General features: G+C 41.2%; 2 protein-coding genes across 4 annotated transcripts in view; one reads left to right on the top strand and one right to left on the bottom strand.

Moving 5' to 3' along the window:
- Positions 1 to 74: 74 nt before the first annotated feature.
- LOC115162685 (photoreceptor cilium actin regulator-like) lies at positions 75 to 3,049 on the bottom strand. The gene is made up of 2 exons (XM_029714169.1): positions 338 to 3,049; positions 75 to 224 (listed from the first exon to the last, which is right to left on the bottom strand). Exons 1-2 carry the CDS (start codon positions 3,047 to 3,049, stop codon positions 75 to 77), a joined length of 2,862 nt encoding a protein of 953 aa, XP_029570029.1.
- Positions 3,050 to 22,530: 19,481 nt separating this feature from the next.
- The window catches only part of LOC115162611 (CAP-Gly domain-containing linker protein 4), a 101,670-nt gene continuing 96,648 nt past the window's right edge, over positions 22,531 to 27,552 (top strand). Inside the window, exon 1 of one of the 3 annotated variants that reach the window (XM_029714076.1) lies at positions 22,531 to 22,919. The gene's annotated coding sequence lies outside the window, so the exon portion shown is untranslated. Of the gene's footprint in view, positions 22,925 to 27,552 lie in introns of all 3 variants that reach the window. The other 2 variants (XM_029714075.1, XM_029714074.1) reach the window with 2 other exon arrangements.

Raw genomic sequence — 27,552 nt, 5'->3', positions numbered from 1 at the left:
TGATTAACTGAGAGATAGCTGAAGCCCCTGGGGTGGAGTCCTCGCTGTTGTTCTGTCGTCTCCATCTTTGTACCCTAGGGGACGTTGGTGGTGAGGGTGCCTTGAAAGAATGTGTGGAGCCAGAAGAGCTGGAGTTTGCTGGAGTTACTTGTCTTGAGGCAGGTGGGCTTGGGAGTCTTCTCTGAAGTGGTGGTGGGGTGGGAAGTTTGCGAATGACCGGAGGGCTAGTTGAAGATGGAAGCGTAGACAGCGTTCTGAAGGTGGGGGGACTGGGGAATCTTCGATGCAAGCCGGTTGGGGTTGAAGGTGTGGAAGGCAGTATTCGAGTTCTAGATACAGGCAGGGTGGCAGGTGGTTGGATACTGACGGTTGAAGTGGGAGGCACTGTCTTAAAGGGGCTGTCATCGCTTTGTCTATATCCCGATGCAGCTCGATTGGGAGAGGGCCCCCTGGGCACAGCCTGACCTTTCTCCATCGGAGACTCTGAGGAGTGCCGCAAGTGGATTACTTTTCTGGCTTGCTTGTAGAGAGTGGCCGCCTCCTCTGTCTCTGGGTTTACCTCCAGCTGAGGCTCATGGTGGCTAACCCTGGAACTAGCAGAGGTATCCTGCCGTACAGTCTGGGCAGGGGGCATGTTGCTTGAGCCCTGGGGCAGGTTGCCTCTGCTGGGTAGCAATGTCACAGACTGCATGGAAGCACGCAGCTTCTGAGATGCCATAGCCCTCTTGGGAATAGGGGATCGGCCCCTACTTGCAGCCCCATCGTCTACGTCGCTTACTGTGAGGCTTTGTGCACCTTCAAAGGAATTGTCCATCAGGACCTCAAGAGGAGGGGGTGGCAGACTTTGTACGTCTAAGTCATCTGTCCTACAGCTGCTGACCCCGCTGCTCAGTATGGCCTCGATGTCACCTACTCCAGGCATAACAGGGACCCCACACTTTCGAACACTTTTGATTGGCCCTAACATTTTGGAGGCCTCTTGTTTGGGCTCTTCCACCCCCTGGCTGAAGGTGTCAATCAGCCTTTTGACAGAATTCCTTCCCCGGTACAACCCTGAGGACAGACGAGGTGACAGTGGAGGGCTAGGAGGTGGGGTGGCTTTCAACAGCCCCTTGGTGGATTTCTTGTCTTTCTTTTCTTTTTCCTCCTCCATGTCCTTGCTTGCCCCCTGTTCCCAGGAGCTACGCTTAGTAAGCCGTGCCTTGTCCTGAATTGGAAAAGTGTTGTTGTTCTTCCGCAGGGTGGATTGTAGACATTTGGATGCCAGGGACTTTGTAGTATATCCTGGGTTCTGTTTAGTGGGACCTGTCTTGGCATTCCCTTCCATCCTGCCTTTGCTCATCCTCTCTAGCCTCTGACTCAGATCCCTCTGTGTCCTCTCTAGTTCAAGCAATGTTGGATCTTCACCTTTGCTGCGGAGGGATTCTACAGACTGTGAACGGCCCTCTTTGGGAACAGGGGTCTTTTTAATTGCCCTCTGTACAGGGGCTGCTGTTTGGGGCCTTTTTGGTGATCGCTCCTCCCCCTCTGTCCACTGGCGCCTGCTGGTCTTGGGGCTGTCTGTTGGTTTAGTTTTGGCACTGTCACATTGTGAGGGAACAAATCTAATCCGACCACTTATGGCATCTTTCATTTTCAGGGTCATTTCCACATTTTGAGGGTTCTCTATGCGCCTGGGTGCCAGGCGACTAGGTTGCTGGTTAGGATCAGATGGTGAGGAGTTAGATTGCTTCCTGTTACCTTCTCCTTCCTCATCATCATTGTCATCCTCCTCACCATCATCTAAAAAGGAAGATCCTAATAGTGACTCTGTGTCTTTCTGCTCTTTACCCATTCTGGTGCAGGCCGAGTCTATGGAGTTTAGGGAGTTGCTTGGACTCACTTTCTTGGTAAACTTTCGCCTTGGTGCCCCTTGCCGGACTAGGGTAGCATTGCTGCCAATAGGACTGTAAGGAGTGGTTTGGTTGGTCCCAGTGTACTCACAACTTTCCCGGTGAATTCTTTCAGACCCAGCTAGTGACTCGCTCTCGGCCCCAATTCCACTGTCCTCACTGAACAATGCAGAGTCCTCTGGTCCGGTTGTACGGAGTGAGGCAGCCTCAATGCGAGTCAGCAACTGCATCAGTCTTGTCTCCACATTACGCTTAGCTTTTAATTTCTCCTCCAGCAGCTCAGAGACAGAGATGAAGTACTCAGCCGCCTCCTCTAAGGCAGAGTCCCCAATGCCACCCACAGACTGGCCCACATTCTGCATCCTTTGAGTGGTATACTGAAGTAGCTGCTGCAAGAGGTCTGGTGAAGACTCAGCATTGAGGCGGGGGAAACTGGATAGGTTTTTCATTGGGTTTGGCCAGGCGAGATGCTCCCCATTGTCCTTCAGAAGCCTTTCACCCTCATCTGCCATTTCCTCCAGCCCTCGGTTGATTTCCTCGTAGCGCATAGCCATGAAGGTCACCATTGGCTGCACAGACACCTGGGTTTGGGTCGCCTGGTCCAGGAGCTGCAGCAGAATCTCATATTTGCTGATGCTTGGATTTAAATAGGCATACACAGCATGGTGGGCTTTCACTAAAGGTTCCGGAAAATCAACTTTCTGCTCCACAAGGGGAGATTTGTTCTCCTTCTCTTTCTTTTTGGTCGGTTTGATTCCTTTGCCATTTTTCTTTGGTTTTCGTCCACCCTTTTTGTCAGCCATGTCTTGCCTATCTCCTTGTTTCTCTTTTACATGTGACCCTGTCTCTTTAGTCCCCACTTTTTTGTCAAGGATGACCCCCTCTGGAACCAACTCGGTCAGGGAGGGTCTCTTTTTCTGTGGGGTTGAAGGTGCTTCCTTCTGAACAGAGTAGTTCTGACCAGCCAGTCTACTCTCCCCACTTCCCCTCTCCCAAGTCTCTCCATCTGTGTCTCCTGTTCCGGAGGAGCCTCCACTCCCTCCATCATCAGACTGGGACTTCCCTTGACTCTCTTGGCCCCCTGGTAGTAGTGTCCTTCCCCTCCTAAAGGTGGCCTGACCCGGAAAATTGTTACCTTTAGACGGGGAACAGCCCATTGCGGCAGCTCAATTTAAGTTGATTTCCTCAGTGAACAAGAGCGCTGTGAAACTCCCACAAAGACGGAGGGGAAATAACCTCCACAAATGAAAGAGAATAATAGCCAAGGTCCTTAGCTATCAGCTGCACCTGTCATCTTCAGATGGCTCCAATCCGTGACAGAGTTGTTGATACTGGCAGGTTCTTAATCCTTGCAAAAAAGAAGACAAACACAAAACAGAGACAAATCCATTCAAAAGTGTCCTATTTTCTTGCCTATCCTATGATAGGCAAAAACAAAATATCTGCATATCCATTTTCATGTTTTCTGTTAATACCCTTTGCATAACATCAACATCTTACAGCTTGTCCTATGAAACAACATCCCTGTGTACTTGTAGAGGACAAGGAGCTGAAAGGATTAGAGAGGCTTTCAGTGAACTCCTCAGTGTGCACATGGTACGTTAAAGCAAAGAAAAAAATCACACTTGTAAGACCTTAAGCTCATTACGGTAATCAGGGCTGCTTTCAGGTGGCTTTTTATAGAACAGACAACAATATCTCACTGTTTAGTGCCCTAGCCAAACCCAATGGATACTGTAAATACAGTATACTGCTCAAGTAAAATGGACTGGATGCTCAAAATCAACTCCTATATTAATATTGTTATTTCAATACAACAGATGAACAAATGTCACGACTTCTACCGAGGTTGATGCCCCTCCTTGTTCGGGTGGTGTTCGGCGATCGACGTCACCGGTCTTCTAGCCACCATTGATCAGTTTTTCATTTTCCATTGATTTTGTCTGGTCTCTTTACACACCTGTTTCATATCCCAGTAATTATATGTTGTGTATTTAACCCTCTGCTTCCCTCATTTCTCTGTCGGTGATTGCTTGTTATGTTATCTACGTGTTGTTTATGTATCGGTGTGCGGCGGGTTATTGTTTACCCGGATTATTTTCTACGTGGGTTTTGGAGTTAGTTTTGGAAATAAATACTCAATTTTTTAACCACTCTGTTTTCTCCTGCGCCTGACTTCCCTGCCACCTACATACACAGACTATGACAACAAATAGTGGGTTTTTCAACTGAACTCAACCTGAACGGCTTTGCTCATGCACATTATGTAATCCAAAGTATACTTGCAATCAATAGCTGGTTATTCTACACTCTCAGAAAAAAAAGGTTGTGGTTAGGGTACAGCATTGTTCCCTGGGGTACAAAAATATCAAAATACACATTTTACCTTCAGTGGTACACACAATGATATCACATGGTACTGTTCGGGACCTTTTAGGGTACATGCGCAGGTAATCTAGTATAATAATTTTAATATAAAGGTACACTCATCACACACTCGCAACAAAATGGGAATGGTGACGCTACATTTCTGTTTAACAGGGTGGATGTATGGATTAGTGGGGGAGTGACTTTCAGTTAGTTCTTTCTGGCCACCCGTTAGTTGAAGTGTTGTACCAGTTTAAGTGATCTATGGTTATGTTAATATTTTTTTTTGCATGTCTGCTTTATAAGCAGGTTGGTATTTAATGAGCTTACTATTGTACTAGAGCAGTGGTTCCCAAACTTTTTATAGTCCCGTACCCCTTCAAACATTCAACCTCCAGCTGCATACCCCCTCTAGCATCAGGGTTAGCGCACTCTCAAATGTTGTTTTTTGCCATCATTGTAAGCCTGCCACACACACACACTATTCAATACATTTATTGAACATAATGAGAGTGAGTTTTTGTCACAACCAGGCTCGTGGGAAGTGACAAAGAGCTCTTAAAGGACCAGGGCACCAATAATAATAATCAATAATTTTGCTCTTTATTTAACCATCTTACATATAAAACCTTATTGTTCATCGAAAATTGTGAATAACTCACCACAGGTTAATGAGAAGGGTGTGCTTGAAAGGATGCACATAATGCCGCAATGTTGGGTTGTATTGGAGAAAGTCTCAGTCTTAAATCATTTTCTAGTGAGGGCAGAGAATCTACTCTCACGTAGGTACATGGTTGCAAAGGGCATCAGTGTCTTAACAGCGCGATTTGCCAAGGCAGGATACTCTGAGCGCAGCCCAATCCAGAAATCTTTTCCCCTTGATAACCAGCGCACTTCTGTATGTTGTAAAAGCGTTACATGGTCGCTGCCCATATCATTGCATAGTGCAGAAAATACACGAGACTTCAGGGGCCTTGCTTTAACAAAGTTAACCATTTTCACTGTGGTGTCCAAAACGTCTTTCAAGCTGTCAGGCATTCCCTTGGCAGCAAGAGCCTCTCGGTGGATGCTGCAGTGTACCCAAGTGGTGTCGGGAGCAACTGCTTGCACGCGCGTTAATACTCCACTACGTCTCCCTGTCATAGCTTTTGCGCCATCTGTACAGATATCAACATGAGCAGCAGCTGCGTTTGGCTACATATGGACCGTGGGTGGAATTCCCGCGAGAGAGTAACGGTTAATGTGATTGGATGTTAATTATTTGACTGGGCTACCTGTGTTTGACATTGTGTTGTTATTTCGCTGAACACTAGATGGTTGAATTTTATTTTTGGCAGTGAAATGAGGCTACTCAGGTGAGAAAAAAACCTCACCCAAATGTATAGCCCCATTGGAAAATATAAATGGACTGTTTGAAAATATGAAGAAAAAAACATGTAAAATAAATATAAAAACACACACTACCGTTCAAACGTTTGGGGTTACTTAGACATTTCCATGTTTTTGAAAGAAAAGTAAAAAATGTTGTCCATTGAAATAACATCAAATTGATCAGAAATGTAGTGTAGGCATTGCTAATGTTGTAAATGACTATTGTAGCTGGAAACTGCTGATTTTTTATGGAATATCTACATTGGCATACGGAGGCCCATTATCAGCAACCATCATTCCTGTGTTCCAATGGCACGTTGTGTTAGCTAATCCAAGTTTATTATTTTAAAAGGCTAATTGATCATTAGAAAAACATTTAGCAATTATGTAAGCACAGCTGAAAACTGTTGTCCTGATTAAAGAAGCAATAAAACTGGCCTTTATTTGTGGGTTCGATTACAGGCTCAAAATGGCTGAAAACAAAGACTTTCTTCTGAAACTCATCAGTCTATTCTTATTCTGAGAAATAAAGGCTATTCCATGTGAGAAATTGCCAAAAAACTGAAGATCTCGTACAATGCTGTGTACTACTCCCATCACAAAACAGCGCAAACTGTCTCTCTAATCAGAATAGAAAGAGGAGTGGGAGGCCCCAGTGCACAACTGAGCAAGAGGACAAGTACATTAGTGTCTAGTTTGAGAAACAGACACCTCATAAGTCCTCAACTGGCAGCTTCATTAAATAGTACACCAGTCTCAACGTCAACAGTGAAGAGGCGACTCCAGGATGCTGGCCTTCTTTTGCCCATCTTAGTCTTTTCTTTTTATTGGCCAGTCTGAGACATGGCTTTTTCTTCGCAACTCTGCCTAGAAGGCCAGCATCCCAGAGTCGCCTCTTCACTGTTGACGTTGAGACTGGTGTTTTGCGGGTACTATTTAATGAAGCTGCCAGTTGAGGACTTATGAGGTGTCTGTGACCCCAAACTTTTGAACAGTAGTGTGTGTGTATATATATATATATACACACACACACATTTGTGTTTTTACATGTGAATCATATTTTTATTTTGCATACCCCCGACGGAATTTCCAGTTTGGGAATACCTGTACTAGAGGAAGCTCTGCAGAGTGGTCACTAGCTGGCACAGCCACAAGGTCATACAATCTTTTGATTTTAAACCTAACCTTAACCAGACTGCTAACCCAAATGCCTAACCCTAACCTTAAATTATGACTAAATGATGGTGATAATTTTAGTTCATATACATGTTTACGGTCAGTTCTGCCTCCAGGGCAAGACTTTTGAAAATAAACGTCATCCTGCTCTTTATAATGGCTTACATAAGAATGTGACAATGAAGAGCTGTAAATAATATTGTAGTGAGCTTTGGTGTGGACCTCTTGGTGTAATGGTTAAGGTGGTGGCTTGACAATTGCTGGACCCAGGTTCAATTCCTGGTCGGGGTTCCCCTTGAATTTGCTCCACTGGTGTCAGAAGAGGGATGGCAGAGAGATTGGTAAGTGTTAGGGACCTGATTTTGAGAAGATATATATTTTTGCCACTTAAAAGGGACCTACGGCTTTGTCACTGTGATGGTACTATAAAAAGGGCAATTTGTACCTTTTCTAAAGGTACGCTTTTGTACCTGTGGACTCTATGATACACTATTGACTATTTTAAGGTACGAAACGCAAGAGGACACCTATGTATCGATACTTAATGGTACAATGCACGTACCTTACAGGGCACCACTACAGTGACCCCACTATCACAGCCAATAAACTGTTTTAAAGTCACCATTGGCCTCTGAACGGTTTCCTTCCTCTCCGGCAACTGAGTTAGCAAGGACGCCTGTACCTTTGTATAATAACCTAAAGTGATACTGGCAAGAGCAGTGTGCGGGTCTTTATTTTCTTTAAGATTTCATCTAATTATTCCCACGCAAGCCGACTCAGATGTTCGAGTGCTTTTCCTATTTTGAAATACAATTATCAGATCAAATGTATATCTACTGAGTAAAAGGCCCAAATCCATGGGTGAAGTCATTGTGCTTGCTGAAGTTAGGGACTTTGTTATTAAGGATGTCGATGCTGAAGACATGTATGGCCATGATCTGGTGTTACATGCAGTTTTCTTATTGCTTCTTGTTTACAGTTTTCACCAGCCTTGTCATTAGGCGTACCTCTTGTTTTACCTTACATAATAAACATAAACAAGCCACCAAATATATATTGTTATCCTAGCTTAAGTTCAAGTTTAAGTCTTTTAAATCTTTGTTGAAGACCATTTTAGTTCACCTTCAGAGGGTCACCTTACCAAACCTCTTAATGATCAGACACTTTTTTTCAATTTTCACCTAAAATGACATACCCAAATCTAACTGCCTGTAGCTCAGACCCTGAATCTTGATACCATTTGAAAGGACTTTGAAACACTTTGAAGTTTGTGGAAATGTGAAAGGAATGTAGGAAAATATAACACATTAGATCTGGTAAAAGATAATAAAAAAGAAAAAATTCACTTTTTTGTATTTTTTTGATACGATCATCTCTGAAATACAAGAGAAAAGCCATAATGTATTATTCCAGCCAGGTGAAATTTAGATTTTGGCCCCTAGATGGCAGCAGTGTATGTGCAAAGTTTTAGACTGATCCAATTAATCATTTAATTTCTGTTCAAATCTGCCTAATTTGTTTATTAATAACTGTTAATGTTCAAAACTGTGCACGTGCCTCAAACAATAACATGGTATTCTTTCACTGTAATAGCTACTGTAAATTGGACAGTGAGGTTAGATTAACAAGAATTTAAGCTTTCTGCCAATATCAGATATGTCTATGTCCTGGGAAATGTTCTTGTTACTTACAACCTCATGCTAATCGCATTAGCCTACGTTAGCTCAAACCTCCCATGGGGGACCCATCGATCCTAAAGAAGCTTTTTTTAGGCTCACTGCAGTAAATATACCCACACTTCCCAAGAAGCTCTATTAATAGTGGGCCAGAAAGGGGAACACCTTTCAATTTTATTCTTTTCTATTGCCTGGTCGACTGTACTTCAGCCTCACTTGGATCAATATATTACAGAAAAGGTAACAGGAGAAGAGATAAGAGGGTAGAACAAAGTGATGAAAAAGCGTGTGCGCGCAAGGAAGCCTACAAACCTGACTCAGTTACACCAGCTCTGTCAGGAGGAATGGGCCACAATTCACCCAACTTATTGTGGGAAGCTTATGAAAGGCTACCCAAAATGTTTGACCCAAGTTAAACAATTTAAAGGCAATGCTACCAAATACTAATTGAGTGTATGTAAACTTCTGACCCACTGGGAATGTGATGAAAGAAATAAAAGCTGAAATAAATCACTCTCTCTACTATTATTCTGACATTTGACATTCTTAAAATAAAGTGGTGATCCTAACTGACCTAAGACAGAGAATTTTTACGAGGATAAATGTCAGGGATTGTGAAAAACTGAGTTTAAATGTATTTGGCTACGGTGTATCTAAACTTCCGACTTCAACTGTACTTCCAGGTCAACTGTAATATGAATACCATTGTAAAGCACAATTTCTCATGTTTCCAGCAAAATCAATGATGAGACCTTCATGCTGCCCGTCTCTGCATGATTGAAGAAGGCAGTGAGCTCCGTCGGGTCTTTTTAAAAATGGCAGATGGGGAAGCGAAACCTACTGCGTGATATGGAAAGGGGGAGATAAGCCATGTGGGGCTCTGTCCAACTTATCACCTCTAAAATGTAAATAAAACACTATAAAGAGATTATATAATGTTTCATTACATACCTATTTGAAGGTTTGTGTTGAATTTGAATCGGGTTTTTAGGGCGGCGCTAAAGTTAACAGAGGCTGATTATGTCTTGCAGTGATGATGCAAAAAATGAATGCATTCAGTTGTACAATTGACAAGGTAACCCCCTTACCCTGTCCTTTTCTTGTTTGTAATCTGCGAGAGAAGCGCTACACCTGGTGGAGAGGCTGTACCACACAGAATTAGTTGCATAATGCATGCTGTACATTACGGCATGACACGTCACAATTTAACGTACATCGTCAGAGGGGTCAGTTTTTTTCAACTTTTCTCCAATACTATTGGGCCATTACCATGTCAATCAACGCTTGAATAGAAACATAGTTCATGTCGTGGAAATATTCGGTCAATCATATTTCACAAATACCGGAGCATGTGAGTTCAAATAGACTTTTTATTACTTCATAACAAAAGCCGAGCTGGTTCATGAATACAACTGCCTTCCAGTATTGGCACACACGTTTTATACATTATTCCACCTTTCGTCATACTCATAGTAACTCCTCTTAATGGCTCATCCCCTCTGGCATTTAGCCACCGTTATCATATTGCCTTGCACTAAGTTTCATATTAGGGCATGGAACCCATAGAGCTACAGAAATAGGTTCATGCATGTAGGACAACAGTAACAGACCTTGGCACTCTACAGGAATAACCAGACATGTCATCCTGCTAACTCCTCTGAAAGGGACACCCCTGTTCTGGAAAAGACCCAGGTGCATGTCTAATGGTGTCTAATGACCCACAGCACATATAGAGTGCACTAGTCTTGCTGGCTCCTTCTGAAATAAATAATTGCCACATATGTATTAAAAAAGTCACAATATTCACACCCCGGATTTTTATGCCAACACAGTCGTTACAGTCCCATTAGTTTTCATTACAGCCTCATTTGAATGCCGCGGTTGTGCAAATGTGTACGGAATGGGGTTAGTCACGGTGAGCTAACTTGCTAGCTAACTGTCAGGTTTGTCTGTCAGGCTAGCTAGAAAAGTTGTGTGGCTGCACTGGTGAAACGTCAAGCTGTCACTTTCACTACCGAACATTAGCCATACAGTCAACCAGCTAACTAGCCACGAAATAGAGATTAGAGGAATTTGTATATATCTGTCGGAATATATTAAACACTAAACTATTCCACCTTTTTGTGAGACATGATGTCCTCTAGAAACCATGAAAAAACAGGTATGTGAATCCTAGGACGAAGAATAGGAATGAAAAAGCTTGAGTAAGAAATACCATTTATTGACAAAAATAGACTTGATTTACAATACAGATTTTTAAATAGTTGATTGTCTGTTTTTTGGTAAATATAATAATAATAATAATAATAATAATATTATTATTATTATTATTATTATTATTATAGGACAATTGTGTATGACTGATTTAATATTTTGGAATGGCCCACGCCTGTGTCTGACAGACCATGTAGGCGCAATTAGCCAAACTTTGTTAGACACTGAAACCATTAATTTCCACACTCTGATTCCTGATCCTGCCGACTACACCAAATGGGAATTATGTGATAACTATGCCATGTTTTTGTATGAGGTGAGGTCAGGTAACTAATGCACAGTATGCACTTTCAGAAGGGGAGCGTGGTATAGAGAAAGCTAGTTGAATAATAGAGCTTCTTTTCACATCAGTCAAAGCAATAACATTAGCATCATCAGATACACTTGCAGTTTTCAGGGCTGTGCTTGTACAATAAATGCCTATAAGAATACTTAAATAATAGTAGAAAAGTAGAAAATTGCAAACAAATAGAAGTAGATAAAGTGCATCATTTCAGGGATGTGTGCCCATGGCTGTTCCTGGCAGTTCAAACTTTGCTAATGACATATACACTCTCAATAAAAAGGTTTAAAATTGTACTTCAGAGTACAAACGTACAGTATGTCACTGTGGTGGTACCCTGTAGGTATGCCCATTGTACCTTTTAGTTATAGGTACTTAACTGTACCTTTGCAGTTCGTACCTTAAAAGAGCCAATAGTGTACATTCGTGGACGAGATAGTACCTTTCTTTCATGTAGCCCACAGGTACAAAAGCACATCTTTTAGAAAAGGTACACATTTGCCTTTTTAAGGTACCACCACAGTGACAAATCCATTTGTTCCTTTTAAGTGGCAAAAATGTACCTCTAAAAAGGTTTTGGGGTGTTGTTTTAACACCGTGAACTGTGAAGTCTTATTTGAATATTTCCCAGGGTGCCTTTCAAGTGAATTTTAGAGTTACCAGTACCAACCATGACTGTGTTTGCTAGTGACAGAGACATGGTTGGTGCATTCAATGGCTTTCAGTCCTGTAGCCTTCACCAAGTAGGTGACTAAGTGAGTACTATCATTGAAACTCTTTGTGACAATACATTACATATATCATAAGGCCATAATTTTACAGCCTAGTTTTACCATAACACAGTGGTCTGAAACTTCTGGTTTGCAGGTTACATCAGGCAATTCACATTATGCTGGCTTGCAAAGTAATATGTCATTCTTATTGGAATCCAGACAGTTAGGCTATCCAAAAATTATAACTTTTAATCACCCACAACCTGCATTCAGTCCCCCCCAATATATCACTGTAAACATAACTATGTCATTTCAATAATATTAATAATACGCAATGAAAGCACTTGTGCTGATTAGAGACACTTAATAGCGCGTTTTTAAGTTTCAAAAGATTGCGACCCCCCGCCCTTTGCCTCACAATGGTTTGATCCACTGCCAGTTCCTTAGCTGGCAAGGTAACAGAAGTTTCGTATCTACTGTCTGAAAGGCACTCAATGCATGTAACTGACGTGAGGTTCATCCAGTCAATCACGCCATAGCAATGTTTTGTTTTATGTTGGCAGGGTTCACACACACACTAGCTGAATTTGCAGAGCTAGCGCGCAAACTAAAGCAAACATTAACTATCAAGCTAGCTAGTACCTATTCCATTTATGTGGCGTCGTCAAAGATGGAATCTTTGCTATCGTCAGTTTATTCCAAGATCAGCATGCAGCTGTAGTGCTTCAAAGTCCCTGTGATAAGGTTAGCGATAAACTGAATTCCAAACTGAACAGAACTGCACTCTCTTCTACCATTGTCTTTAATATATATAATGGTCTCGTTGCAAAAGCTAAATTGTCACTAGGGAACTTTTTATTTTATTTGATTTACCCTTTATTTAACCAGGTAGCAAAGATTATAGCAAACACCACAGAAACTGAATTGGTGCTCGCTAGCTTTGCAAATTCAGCTATTGTTGGAAGACAGCCAATATGAAACAAACTATTAAAATTACAAAAGGTTGCAGCATATGTTGTGTAAATGGTGAATTCATACAGCTGTCAACTCTTGTCACTGCAATCCGTTTCACATTTGCTAGCTACCTTTTAGATCGAAGCCCATATAGAATGATAGAAGACAAGATGATAGAAGCCCATCTCCTACTGTAAATAACCTACACACTGTGTGTGTGTGTAGCCAGCCAGCCAGGTAGAAAAATGGCAGAAAAAAGACGGAGTATTTTTCACTACACCAAAACGCAAAGTAAGAACCCCAGTAAGAACCCCAGTAGCCTAATATCTCAGACTAGTTGATAAAATGTTCATAAGAAAGAAGTGAAATGCTAATGGAAATGTTTCACAATGATGTCATTAGGCAGAGCAGGCAACAGATGGCACACAGACAGCAGAGTTGGGGGCAGGGACAGGGAGTCTCAGGTAAGTTTGTTGTGGCTTTGTTTGGCAACATTATGAAAGGTTCTCAATTTGTTTAACTTGTAAAATAGGGACATAATTGGAAAATGACATGGATACCCCCACTCTCAACTTAAACTGGTGACTGAACTAAGATTTGTTAATGGCAATGGTATTGCTGTTGTGATTAATTGTGTAGTTTTGGGTACCGGTAGTTAGGAGTACGGCAAACACCTTATTTATTTTATAGGAGAGGGTGGTGAAAGGGAAAGAGCCAGGGAGAGACTTCAGAGGACAGTGTCACAGCCACGGCAGGACCAGGTGTCACCCTTGTTGCCAGCAGCACAAGTATAGAGGACAGTGGCACAGCGTTGTCCAGTTACCTCAGTGATGGCACAAACCATATCAGCCACACCCACAATTTATAGAACCGCAAACTCTTGCCAACAGAGTGTTGAGGTTTCAAGAGAGATGGTTTCACGATTTTCCCTGGCTACATTATAATCCATCAATAAAAGGAGTGTTGTGTTTTCACTGTAGCCAAGGGTTTTCAAGCCAGCCATCTTTTGGCCAAAGAGCAGATGCTGCCTTCATTGGAACTGGAGAAAAGCCATTGAAAAATTCACAGCACATCAAAACTACCAAACCCACCGCCACTTTGTAACTGTAACAGCACACCAGCTAAATCCAATCAGTGTCCAGTTATCCAGCTCGTGGGGTAAACAGCAGGAGGCATTGCTTGATGAAAACTGTTAGTTCGGTGCGGCATGTAAGATGACAGTGGGAATTTATACCAGCTTTTGAAACTTAGGGCAGAAGAGGTTGATCCCATTTTACTGAAGTGGTTAACAGAGCGTACCACAATGTACACAGGCCCCAAAGCACAGAATGAAATTCTGAACATCATGGCCAATACAGTCATTCGAGGCATTGCAGCTGAGATTAGGTCTCTTCCGATTGTACAATTTTCAGTAATTGTTGATGGTACTCAAGATGTCTCTGGTGCTGAACAGGAGAGTGTTAGCCTGCGTTATGTTGACCATGACCTTGTCCCTCACGAGGAGTTTATTGGGCTATACGGGGCGTCGGAGACAACAGGCGAGGGCATTGCGAAAGTGGCAACTGATGTGTTGTTGAGGCTCAATTTGCCCATGTCTGGCTTACGTGGGCAGAGTTACAATGGTGCCTCAAACATGGCAGGAAAATACACAGGTGCACAGGCAATTGTGAGGAGGCAGCAGCCATTAGCCCTCTATGTGCATTGTGGAGCACACTGTGTAAATCTGATTACACAGGCTGGCTGCTCAGCCTCCCCACTGATCCGGGATTCCCTTTCTTGGGTCCATCAGTTAGCTGTCCTCTATGGCCAGTCAGGAAAGTTTAAGAGCATGTTTGAATCAATTGCCACGTCCAAAGATACAAATCTGACCACCCTGAAACCCCTATGTCCAACAAGGTGGACTGTGCGGAATACTGCTATTAGAGCTGTGCTAGGGCAGTATGAGCAGGTACTAAGCAGCCTAGAGGAGATGGCAAAAACTGCATCCAAGACAGCTTCAACTGCCAGTGGCTTATTCGAGCACTTCAGCAAAAGTACAACTGTGTTGGGCCTCACACTTGCCTCTGCTGTTCTTGGAGAGCTTGAACGTCTAAACATTTCACTGCAGAAGAAAACTCAGACTGTCTCTGGTATGCAGGCTGCAGTCGAGTGTGTGCGGTCATCTCTTAGGGGCAAGAGAAATGACGAAAGCTACCTTGCACTGTATGAGAAAGCAACAACATTGATTGACTCTATTGAATCCATTGAATCCATTAAGACGCACTCAAGACGATTTGCTGGCAGAGCAGTGGATCACTATAGGGCAGAATTTTTTTAAGTGTTGAATGGTGTGGAGGTTCAGTTTGGTGACTGTTTTGACCAGGACAGTCTAAACGTCCTGCAAAAGTCGGAACGAGCGCTTCTCACGGGGGAGTTGGATGAGTCTCTAGATCAGTACCCAGAGCTGAACATAGATTCTCTTTCAGTGCAGATCCCTCTCTTTCACAGCAAATGTAGCAGCAGTGGAGAGGCAGCAGAGGTCCTCAGGAGGCTTCCAGTGGAGGTGCGGGGGTTGTTTGACCAAGTTGAGGTGCTGATCAGAATTTTGTTTGTGGTGCCTGTGTCTTCATGTGAGGCTGAGAGGAGTTTCAGTGCAGGTTAAAGAATTGGCTACGGGCTAGCATGGGCCAAGAGAGACTGAACGGCGTAATTGTCTGTAATGTACATAAAGACAGGCTGGACAGTCTCAAGAGGGAAAATATCTGCCAGCAATTTGTTGGATCCATTGAAACCCGCAAACATATGTTTGGTTCTTTTGTTCAGTAGTGTGTATAGCAGTGGTTCTCAACCTTTTTTGGGGTACTGGAACCACTGCATATTTTGAGGCAAGGCAGGCAAGGTTTTGAGCGGTCCTCAGGGACCTCCACCCCCTCTATATTATATGTAAAGTTACTGGAAACCTTGTGGTACTGAATACGTTTATTATACTTTTTTATTTCACGGACCACTTGCAATTACACCAGGGACCCCTAGGGGTCCATGGACCCCTGTTTGAGAACCCCTGGTGTATAGTATGATATTTGTTCTTTTGTTTAGTAGTTTTCAGTTTTTAGTACATGACAGTACACTTACTAATTATTTATTTCATGTTATTTTATTTAAAATTGCATACTTTGTCTGACATACTTGTCCATAGCTGCTGTTTGAAGAGTTGAGACACTGACTGAAGGATATTTTGGTTGATTTATTTGGGTTATTCATTGAAGTAGTTATTTTGCTTTTAGAACTGTACTTATTTTTAGCTTTTTGTTCTTGTAAAGCTATTGTAGTAGACTCAGGAAAGTGGCACATATTTAATGACTGTTTAAATGTATCAGAAAAAGTAAAATGAAAAGGTCAATTCAATACGGAGACCAACTTTGTGATGGTTCTCAATGGAGATTATTTTAGATGAGATCACACCATGTTCATTGTATTTGCCAAAACTGCACCCATACAGTATACAGTACCATTTCCACCTACTGGCCTTTCTAGGTATTGCTGGTTGTAAATACAAATACCTACATACATACTAGACTGATAAAGAACACTGCTATAACTATTATTAGTGGTAGTATTATAATGATTTAAACAAGTTGGGACAACCCTTCAGTTAACTACTGTACCTATCAATTATCCAGTAGTAGTGATTATGGTTCCTCAATATACATTTAACATATTACAACGTAGGCTATGTGTCACAGCACTACTTTTGTTGTAGTCCCCCTCAGGAATTGCTCTTGAGAAAATTTCATGTAATTGTCCCCTCCAAAGTTGATATCAGATTTTCACCCCTGCTACCAAAACCAGCTATACGGGAAGAACCACAACCATCGCTGTAATGGGTACAATAAATCCAACTACTAACAGATTTGACATATATGTACAGTTGAAGTCGGAAGTTTACATACAGCTTAGCCAAATACATTTAATATCAGTTTTCACAATTCCTGACATTTAATCAGAGTAAAAATTCCCTGTCTTAGGTCAGTTTGGATCAACACTTTATTTTAAGAATGTGAAATGTGTCACGTCCTGACCAGCAGATGGAGCTATTGTATTAGTTTTGGGGTCAGGACGTGGCAAGTTTTTGTGTGTTTAGTGGTGAGCTGGTGATTGGGACTCCCAATTGAAGGCAGGTGTGTTGAGTTGCCTTTGATTGGGAGTCCTATATAGTATGGTGTGTTTTTCTTTGGGGTTGTGGGTAGTTGTTTGTGAGCACTGCTTGTTTAGCCTGTCACACTGTTGCCGGCGTGAGTATTGTTTTTTGGTTTTCATGTGGATGCTTTACTTGTTTCTCATCAATAAACATGAGTATCCACATTCCCGCTGCGCCTTGGTCCATTCCTAACGACGGTTGTTAGAAAATGTCAGAATAATAGTAGAGAGAATTATTTATTTCAGCTGTTATTTCTTTCATCACATTCCCAGTGGGTCAGAAGTTACATACTCAATTAGTATTTGTTAGCATTGCCATTAAATTGTTTAACTTGGGTCAAACATTTTGGGTAGCCTTCCACAAGCTTCCCACAATAAGTTGGGTGAATTTTTGCCCCTTCCTCCTGACAGAGCTGGTGAAACTGAGTCAGGTTGTAGGTCTCCTTGCACGCACACACCTTTTCAGTCCTGCCCACAAATGTTCTATAGGATTGAGGTCAGGGCTTTGTTGGGATGGGGTTCTTCGGCTTGCAAGCTTCCCCTTTTATCCTCCAAACAACGATGGTTATTATGGCCAAACAGTTCTATTTTTGTTTCATCAGACCAGAGGACATTTCTCCAAAAAGTACAATCTTTGTCCTCATGTGCAGTTGCAAACCATAGTCTGGCTTTTTTTATGGCATCCTTGCTGAGCGGCCTTTCAGGTTATGTCACTATAGGACTCGTTTTACTGTGGATATAGAAACTATTGTACCAGTTTCCTCCAGCATCTTCACAAGGTCCTTTGCTGTTGTTCTGGGATTGATTTGCACTTTTCGCACGTCAGAACGCGTCTCCTTCCTGAGCGGTATGACGGCTGTGTGGGTCCATGGTGTTTATACTTGCGTACTATTGTTTGTACAGATGAACGTGGTACCTTCAGGCATTTGGAAATTGCTCCTAAGGATGAACCAGACTTGTGGAGGTTGTCGTGGAAATGCAGTACTGAGAGAGACTTAGTCTTGGTAATTTCTTCAAACAATCATCTTAATTTTATATTGATTAATTATTGCAATAATGAGACCGTCAGCCCACCAGTCTTGACTGACTGTTAGGCTGAGAGTCTAGCCTTTACAGACGATGCACAGTTTTTATATAGCTGATACCAAGATTGCTTATTCAGTCATTTCTAAATTTCCCATAAGCCACCTTGGTTATCTACACAGGATGGTCTTTTACTTAGTTTCCCAGATGCCAGGAAGATGAGACAATGAGGCATTGTTCTTATCTCTTCCAGGCTCTATCTCGAGTCACACACACCACATTTTGACTATAGAATGCTATCTTTTAGGTTTTTATCACCAACACAAATCAATTGTCAGCTTCAAGCTATCTCTAGTAGAAGCCATGTCCTCAACATCCAGACAAGCTGCAGGGTTCTAGAGCGGAGACCATAAAACACAGCATTAGCAGGACATAAATATCTTACTGTTCGTTAAGTAAATAATTGTTAAATATCCAACAAATAAGGTGAATACACAATTTTTCCCTCACAATGTCTACAATTTCTTTCCTGAGGTCTGGGCTGATTTCTTTGGATTTTCCCATGATGTCAAGCAAAGAGGCACTGAGTTTGAAGGTAGGCCTTGAAATACATCCACAGTACACCTCCGATTGACTCAAATGATGTCTAATAGCCTATCAGAAGCTTCTAAAGCCATGACATCAGTTTCTGGAATTTTCCAAGCTGTTTAAAGGCACAGTCAATTTAGTGTATGTAAACCTCTGACCCACTGGAATTGTGATACAGTGAATTATAAGTGAAATAATCTGTCTGTAAACAATTGTTGGAAAAATTACTTGTGTCATGCACAAAGTAGATGTCCTAACCAACTTACCAAAAACTATAGTTTGTTAACAATACATTTGTGGAGTGGTTGAAAAACGAGTTTTAATGACTCCAACCTAAGTGTATGTAAACTTCCGACTTCAACTGTATATATTCTTAATCCATTCCTTACTTAGATTTTTGTGTATTTTGGGTATATGTTGTGAAACTGTTAGATATTACTTGTTAGATATTACTGCACTGTCGGAGCTAGAAGCACAAGCATTTCGCTACACCCGCTATAACATCTGCTAAACACGTGTGACCATAAAGTATTTCTTTACTTTATGAAAAGCCATCTGACCATAACTGTTCTGGTAGTTTTGTTAATTGTTTTGAGTGCATGGGATTTCCCCACAATTTGCCAAACCAAATGAGAAGATTGTAACAAATTTGCATTTAACCACATTCAGGCTCCCTTTTTCATTTCTTTTGTGTGTGGTGTGTTTTGTAAACTACCAGAAAGCCTTTGGTTTAGGTCCACCAGGTTTTTTTTTTAGGAATTGTGTGATGTTGGTTTCTTATTTTAATCACATGGACCTCAACCTTTTATCCCCTTTTACTGGGGTTTCGTCCAACACAGTCTTCTTGATGAATTCTGCCATACTGGTACTGGCGTCTGCCTGCAAAACAAAATAACATTACAATGCAATGTTCCAATGCATTAACCCCATACAGAAACCAGCTACCTGCATTACCCCCTGGACCGAAACTAACCCTGACAACCTGTACCTCCCTACTCCCTGTGAAGGGAGGCCTTCCCGAGGTGTGAGCCTTGTCTGAGAGAGCAAATTGGAACAGAAAGGGGTCGAACTTGAGGGTAAATTCATGTAATTTTTTTAATTGATGATATTAACAATCTGGGGAATACATAACCCGTTTAACAACTCATCTATGGAAATGTACCTGGACTTCACAAGTATAGACAACTGAAAGACTTGAGCCTATGTTGTCATTGATGTGGGTACTAACCCATACACCCTTTCATCTTTCCATTACTTCAGAATAAATTAGTTAAAACAGTATAATGTTATAAGGAGATAAAAACTTAATGGTATAAGGATATTTTTTTTAAGGATTTAAAAAAACTTACCTCATAGGAATGTTTTGTCTTGGGGTACTCTCTGTATGTGCAGGTTTCTCTTTGAGTCCTTACCACAAAGACTGGATCACCGAGTCATCTAGGTGATCACTGAGAGGTGGAGCCTTTGCCTACTTTACCACAGGGTCTGTGGTGAAGTAAGCAAAGGCTTCACCCCTCAGATCATAAAATGTGTTCTGTGCCACAGGCGCCCACGAAGAGGGACTCCAGGCTGCTAAATGACAATAAACTGGGAAGTTCTGATGTGCTTAGTTCTAGAAAGTGAATTGAACTCTCAAATGAATACACAAAACACTGATAAACATTTGTATTGGTTTTCTTTTTAAAAAACAGTGGACAAGACAATAGTCTGTAGACTATGGGCTATTCATGTTACATTTGAAACAGGTTGGATCGGAAGCTTGAGTAAAAAACGGATTATACACTAAACACATTCAGTCTCAGTAGCAAGTTGACAGAAGTTTGCTACGACGGGTTTGTGTCACATCACACGTATAGTATTTTTTTTATTTGGTTACGCTCTGCTAATTTATGTGATAGCGTCTCGGAAAACATTCTGCTGTTTGATTGGTTTGACGCTGAAAATAATGCTGCGCAGTGCTAGGCTTGATGTACAACGACCCAGGGTAGCTTAAAGCAACAGATACAATCGGTACACTCAGACTTTACCATCTTCCATGGGGCCTGAAATAACCGGAGAACGCAAAACGGAAGTGCGCATTTTGGAACATACGTTGCCTGGGTACAACAATAGCGGAATCAGCGGTTCGCCTTCAAAATAAAAGTCTCAATTGAAACTGATACAAACGGGAAAAAGTATCGAATGTTATTTCTCGCTGTTAAAGTCCCGTAATTAAAGCTACGACACTAATATTTGTGAAACATCTTTACAGTTGTATTCTCTGAGTGTCACCGAGTAAGCTGATACCCCATTTAATGGACCCAAAATCAGCTTTAAACATTACAATATGAATGTCCAATACGCACAATAGGCTGAATGGTGAGGGGATTTCGCACAGTTGAAGTTCCGCAATAAGAGCTACAACGCTAATATTTGTGTAAACTCTTTAGAATTGTAATCTGTGGGTGTCACAGAGTAAAACGATACTCCATTTCATGGACCCAAGATCCATACCTAAGGTTGTACATTGCAATATAATTATGCCCCAATGCAATTCTGAAGTCTAATACATCCACAGTGTGATTTCAACAGATTTGTAAACATGTTTTTGTGTGAAATCAAGTAATTATTGTCTTTTGTTGAATTTATATAAAGTAAAATAAAGAGGTTGTTTGGATCCTGGATGCTGATTGGTTGAAATGCTGCAAAATACCATGACTCAGTAATGTCATAATTCCCCTGTCCCGTAGCCCAGGCAAGTAATTCATAAACTTAATCTCACTCAGAAAAAAAACATCACACAATATTTGTCCATGCTACTATTTCGTTTGCAAAAGTTGGGGGTTGTATAAACCTACCTGTGCAACAATGAATCATTTTACAAATGCCATATCTCCCGTGCCATTAGACTAGCTAGCCAAAGAATGAACGTGAAACTAATCATTTACCATGGAAACACTTAGAATTCTATTCATTCATTAAAACCCCATAGAGTCTATTGATGCACCGTTGCGTCAATCTAAGTAACATAACACAATTCCCCATCAAAAGCTGTCAATTTAATCTAGAGACGTCTCAATCCGCCTATGGCAACCTTCTGCATCTGCGGTGGAAGGTGGCCGAGCTCTACCATGGTGTTTGTCAGATCATGAGACATCTTTCTCACGAAAACATCTGTTGCGTCCGAAAGGTTTGGCCTACAAACTAATATGACCACTCTATGAAAAAATCAGACTCATGAACACAACTCCTCTGAAGGTAAACTGTACCGTTTTAAACAATTTATGGAAGTATGGAGGTAGTTTTGCGCCTATCCAAAAAAGGGGTTAAATATGTGTAAAAAAAAACCGATATATATTTCCTGAGCTTTCTTATATCTCCTAGATATAGAACAGACACTTCAAAACCTTATTCCTTATTATCTATTTTTTTTTTTACTGTCTTTTTGACATTTATGAATGTGTTATTCAGTGCGTTTCTATGGGCTATAGTAGTAAAGGCCAAATTCAATATTTTATCAAATATTTTATTTATATAAATTTTTATACCTAAAGGGGTCCTACATTTCAAAATCAAATAGATACATGAGCCATCGCCTCCTGAGTGGCGCAGTGTGCCACTAGAGATTCTGAGTTCGAGTCCAGGCTCTGTTGCAGCCGGCCGCGACCGGGAGACCCATGGGGCGGTGCACAATTGGCCCAGCGTCGTCCGGGTTAGGGGAGGGTTTGGCCGGCAGGGATGTCCTTGTCCCATTACGCACTAGCGAATCCTGTGGCGGCCAGGCGCAGTGCATGCTGACACGGTAGCCAGGTGCACAGTGTTTCCTCTGACACATTGGTGCAGCTGGCTTCCGGGTTAAGTGGGCATTGTGTCAAGAAGCAGTGTGGCTTGGTTGGGTTGGGTTGTGTTTCGGAGGGCGCACGGCTCTCGATCTTCGCCTCTCCTTAGTCTGTACGGGAGATGCAGCAATGAGACAAGACTGTAACTACCAATTGGATACCATGAAATTGGGGAGAAAACAGGGTAAAAAAACAAAAATAAATAAAAAAGATACATGATCCATTGTATGACCATCTTAAAACAATTCCATATGTCAGTTTAAGGCCCTCAAATCTGGGGATTATCATGTGATAAATCTCCTAGCTGTTGTTAGGCCCGAGGTGGAGTTATCACGATAAATCCTGGGTTCTCATGCCTTATTGCTGAAACAAATCTTGTTTTAGCCTTATCAAGTACAATTGTTGCTTGATTCCACAATTTGTATCGGTTTGCATTCGTTTCAATAGGGGACTTTTATTTGGAAGCCGAATCGCAGATTCCACTATTGTTTCTCACAACACGTCAACATTAACATCGAGTTGAGGAATTTTGTTTCATCATCATGAGCATCCTGGACCAAACACAGAGACAGATTGCTCGCCGGTTACATTTTCCATAGGAAGACCAGGTACTGTAAGTCGTTCTCTCTAAAGTGTTTGACATTGCACCAATAGCTAGAGTGGCAAATTGGTACGAGGTTGTGGTTTGTTGTTGTTTTTATGCGCAGCAAGCTTGGCCTGATCAGCTCTGGCCATTCATGCAGGTGTGTAGCTAGCTAGCTAGCTGAGCGTAAGTTAACGTTACCTTTTCATATCATTGTCATCCATTTACAATGTTGAGTAAGCATCATAATTTACTCGTGAATGACACCGTAACTAGTATCTGCGAAAATGAACAGCGGTGTATGTGAATGGGTAACTCTTGTGTAGTTAGCGTCAACTACTGATGCAGAGCCTGTCTGCATGAAATTGACTTATTAAGCTAGCAACCCGGTCTAGTCGAAATATTGTTTTCGATTAGACCGGGTTGAATCTGACTATTGAGTCTTCTAGTTGATAAAATGCATATGATATTTACAGCTCACGCCTCAGCAGGATCCCTTGTGCTGGTTTGTGATAGTAAATTAACAAGATTATCATGTCTCTTGCTGCTGCTAGCTAGCTAGCGGGAAATGACAAAACACCCAAATAGGCTATACAGGGCTTTTGGTAATTGTATAGATGGCCTGGTTAATAGTCAAAAAGCTATCCCACTTTGGAGTATCTATTGCTAACTGCTGCCACAATGACATGTTAATTTCTGAGGGACAGATATGGAGTTCAGATATGGGCTCCCGAATGGCACAGCGGTCTAAGGCACTGCAACTCAGTGGTAGAGGCATCACTACAGACCCTGGTTCGATTCCAGGCTGTATCACAACTGGCTGTGATTGGGAGTTCCATAGGGCGGCGCACAATTGCCCCAGCGTCGTTAGGGTTTGGCCGAGGTAGACCGTATTGTAAATAAGAATTTGTTCTTAAATGACTTGCCTAGTGAAATTAAGATACAATAATAAAATTCCGAAAGGACAATGTAGTGCCGGACCATGTGAACTGGAATGTTTTTTTTAATTTACTGGCCATTTGAAAAATGTAAAGACCCATATGCATTGGGGAGTCCACCCACGTTGCTCAGAATGACATAAATCATATTTAGATTATGGTAATTCATTTGAACAGAACACACAACTCCTGTTATGAAGCAACCAATAAATGTAATTTTCAAGCATTTGACAAAATGCAGTTCAGGGGAAAACTCCATTCTAAACATTGCACCTGGTGAGAGTTGTTTAATATGTGACAGAAAAGTGTGTCCATATGGCAATGTGTCCATATGGCAGAGGCTGGTGCTTTCGCATTAGTTTAATTTTAATTTGTAGATTTTTATCATTTTAATTCAGATTTTTATGATTAACCATGTGACAATGATTTTGAGAAACAAAAACATTATTATTGAAATTAAACTGTTCACGGAAGTGTGCATATGAAAATCATAACTGGCATGCAGATGGGTAGAAATCGTATGATAAATTGTAACCTTTCCCAAACTTGAAACTCACGCTCCGCCTTTGAAGTCTTTATAAAATAATTGCCTCCACGTTTAAATGGTGGGATTTGCCTATAGGCTACTTTGAAGCAAGGTAAGACATGCCTCATAATATGAAGTAAAACAGTCAGGTTTCAAACAATTAAGTAGGGCTGTGTTTTCAAAATGCATACTGCCTCCAGCTCACATTGTAAAGTGGTGGTGACGCTCCGATAGCCTGTTGCCTGCACTTGAATTGTGAATGGGAGGCGCTCTTCAATTAGGCTACCAGTTGAGAAAAAAAATATTAGGCCTAGCTCTTTTTAAGTGTGCACTGAAAATGTTTTTAACATGGGATTGCATTTAGAATTGTTTGTCAATGAATGGGCTTATAAAAGCACATATTTTACTCTAACTGCAACCAGCTGAGGAGCTGCAGGAGAAATCCAGCTCAAAAGGCTCTGTATGCTGTGCATGTGATTAGTTGTGTTAGATATTCATCATGTAGCTTAACAAAAATACACACACACCAATTTAATTCCACTTTATTATGCAAATTAACCTATAGACCGTTAATCATGATGGTCAAATGTATTTCCATCAATGAATAAAAAGCATTATTTTGAAATGGGATTTTTTTTCTCTCGGTAATTTTTTGGGGCAACAGTTTTATCAACTTTTATTTTTTTTCTAATCAGCCAAAAGCCGGGAATCCCAGTTTTGTGTTTGTGTGTGTGTGTAACCGGTCTTTTGTTGGTTTTGACGTAGCCCATGAGTGTGTCTGTGTGTAGTCTATCTCCCTAGGCAGAGGGGTGGCCTCCCTCATTAACAATGATCCGACCTAGGGCTTTCTGAGACTAGTGTGTGGTTGTGTGTGTCTTTATTTACCTGGCATCAAAGAGGACAGGTGGCAGTGGAAAAGGTCTCCCTTTCTCTCTTAGTAGGGCTAGGCAGGATGTGTGGTTACCCAGGTGGTGCCACCTGGCTGTTGTAGGCATTTCCATTGGTACCAATAAAGAACCTATACTAGGAGAGTAGTTTTTATAGCTTTTAAGTAGATTCTACCTGAAACAATACAACAAAGACCACTTAACCTCTGTGGCGCAGGCGTTCCGCTAGCAACCCAATTTCACCGGACAACATCCGGTGAAATTGCAGAGCGCCAAATTCAAAATACAGAAATGGTCATAATAAACATTCATAAAAAATACAAGTCTTAAACATCGGTTTAAACATGAACTTCTTGTTAATCCAGCCGCTTTGTCAGATTTCAAAAAGGCTTCACGGCGAAAGCATACCATGCAATTATCTGAGGACAGCACCCCGCTTACAAAAGCATACAAACATTTTACAACCAAGTAAAGGAATTACAAAAGTCAGAAATAGCGATAAAATTAATCACTTACCTTTGAAGATCTTCATATTGTTGCAGTCACAAGAGTCCCAGCTACACAATAAATGTTTGTTTTGTTTGATAAAGTCCCTCTTTATATCCCAAAAACTCTGTTTTGTTGGCACGTTTTGTTTAGTAATCCACTGGCTCAAAGGCAGTCAAAACATGCAGACGAATACATCCTAATAGTACCGGTAATTAATCCTCAGGTTGTCAATTGTCTAAATAATCGATAATATTTCAACCGGACAATAGCGTATTCAATAGAAAGGAAAAACAATAAAGGGCGCGCACTCGGTCACGTGTGCAAACCAGTACTGCATGATTCTACAGTCCACTGACAGAAAGGTCTCATTCTTCTTAATTTTTCAGAAAACAAGCCTGAAACAATGTCTAAAGACTGTTGACATCTAGTGGAAGCCATAGGAACTGCAATCTGGGTCCTAACCCATTAGATAATCTATAGGCATTCAATTGAAAACTACCCACATCAAAAAAATCCCACTTCCTGGATGGATTTTCCTCAGGTTTTTTCCAGTCATATCAGTTGTGTTATACTCACAGACATTATTTTAACAGTTTTGGAAACCTTATAGTGTTTTCTACCCAAATCTACCAATTATATGCATATCCTAGCTTCTGGGTCTGAGTAACAGGCTGTTTACTTTGGGCACGCCATAAGAAGTTTTAAGCCACTGGGCCCCTGAGCTGAATGTGAAATGGGGCTTTACACCTTTATGTAATATGTTGGCTAAATAGGTGACACTTAGGCTACTCCAATGGAGAACGTGCATAAAGATGGCAGAATTCAGATATGATGTCATTGTTTTAGCACTGTCCACTGAGTTTGTAAACTAATAAATCAATCTACCTTTTTCGGTTTTTCAAATTGCCGGCCTCGTGAAGCAAAAATGTTGAACATATAACATATACATATAAAAATAACAAAATTGTAACGGAGAGCAATGTTCAATACACTGAAGTTAGCAAAACAAGGAATTTGTGGTAAGTGCACGGGGGCCGTCATCTTTATGCACCTCCGCTATTATTCCAACCTTTTTTGGCAGTCAGTGTGGATGATGTTGGTCAACAATAATTGTTTCCAAAAAGGCTCAAACGTAAGCCTGAACCTGAATAATGTCTCTAGTAAATAACTTCTTGGACATTGACTTTTACTTGTTTCATGGAGTGTGCAGTGTGTGTTCATGTTAACAAGCAAATCCACATGTATGTCTGTTTGAAAAATCCACTTATGAATTTGCATGCTCGTAATATGTTTCATAATCTTTGGCCCCAGTAGCAGTCTGTCTGTGAAATGAGCACTTAATGTAATTGCAAGCTAAAGCTATCTCCTAGGCCTAATGGATAGCTTCAACAGTGCAGTAGAACGTCATGCAAATTAACAAGAAATGACATAAGAGTCCAATTAACAATCCAGGGCCTTCAGAAAGTGCCTTCAGAAAGTATTTACACCCCTTGAGTTTTTCCACATTTTGTTGTTACAGCCTGAATTAAATATTTATTACATTGCGCTAATACTCCATAATGTCAAAGTGGAATTGTATTTTTAAAAATGTTTACAAATTAATAAAAAATGAAAAGCTGTAATATCTTGAGTCAAGTATTCAACCCATTTCTTATGGCAAGCCTAAATAAGTTCAGGAGTTAAAAATGTGCTTATCAAGTCATATAAGATGTGTAGACTCACTATGTTGGTTTGCAATAATAGTATTTAAACATGATTCTTTTTTATGACTATCTCATCTCTGTACCCCACACATACAATTATCTGGAAGGTTCCTCA

The sequence above is a fragment of the Salmo trutta genome, chromosome 25 (genome assembly GCF_901001165.1).
Source record: "Salmo trutta chromosome 25, fSalTru1.1, whole genome shotgun sequence".
NCBI lineage: Eukaryota > Metazoa > Chordata > Actinopteri > Salmoniformes > Salmonidae > Salmo > Salmo trutta.
The sequence above is the reverse complement of the archived record's forward strand: the minus strand, read 5'-3'. Positions and strand labels throughout refer to the sequence as shown.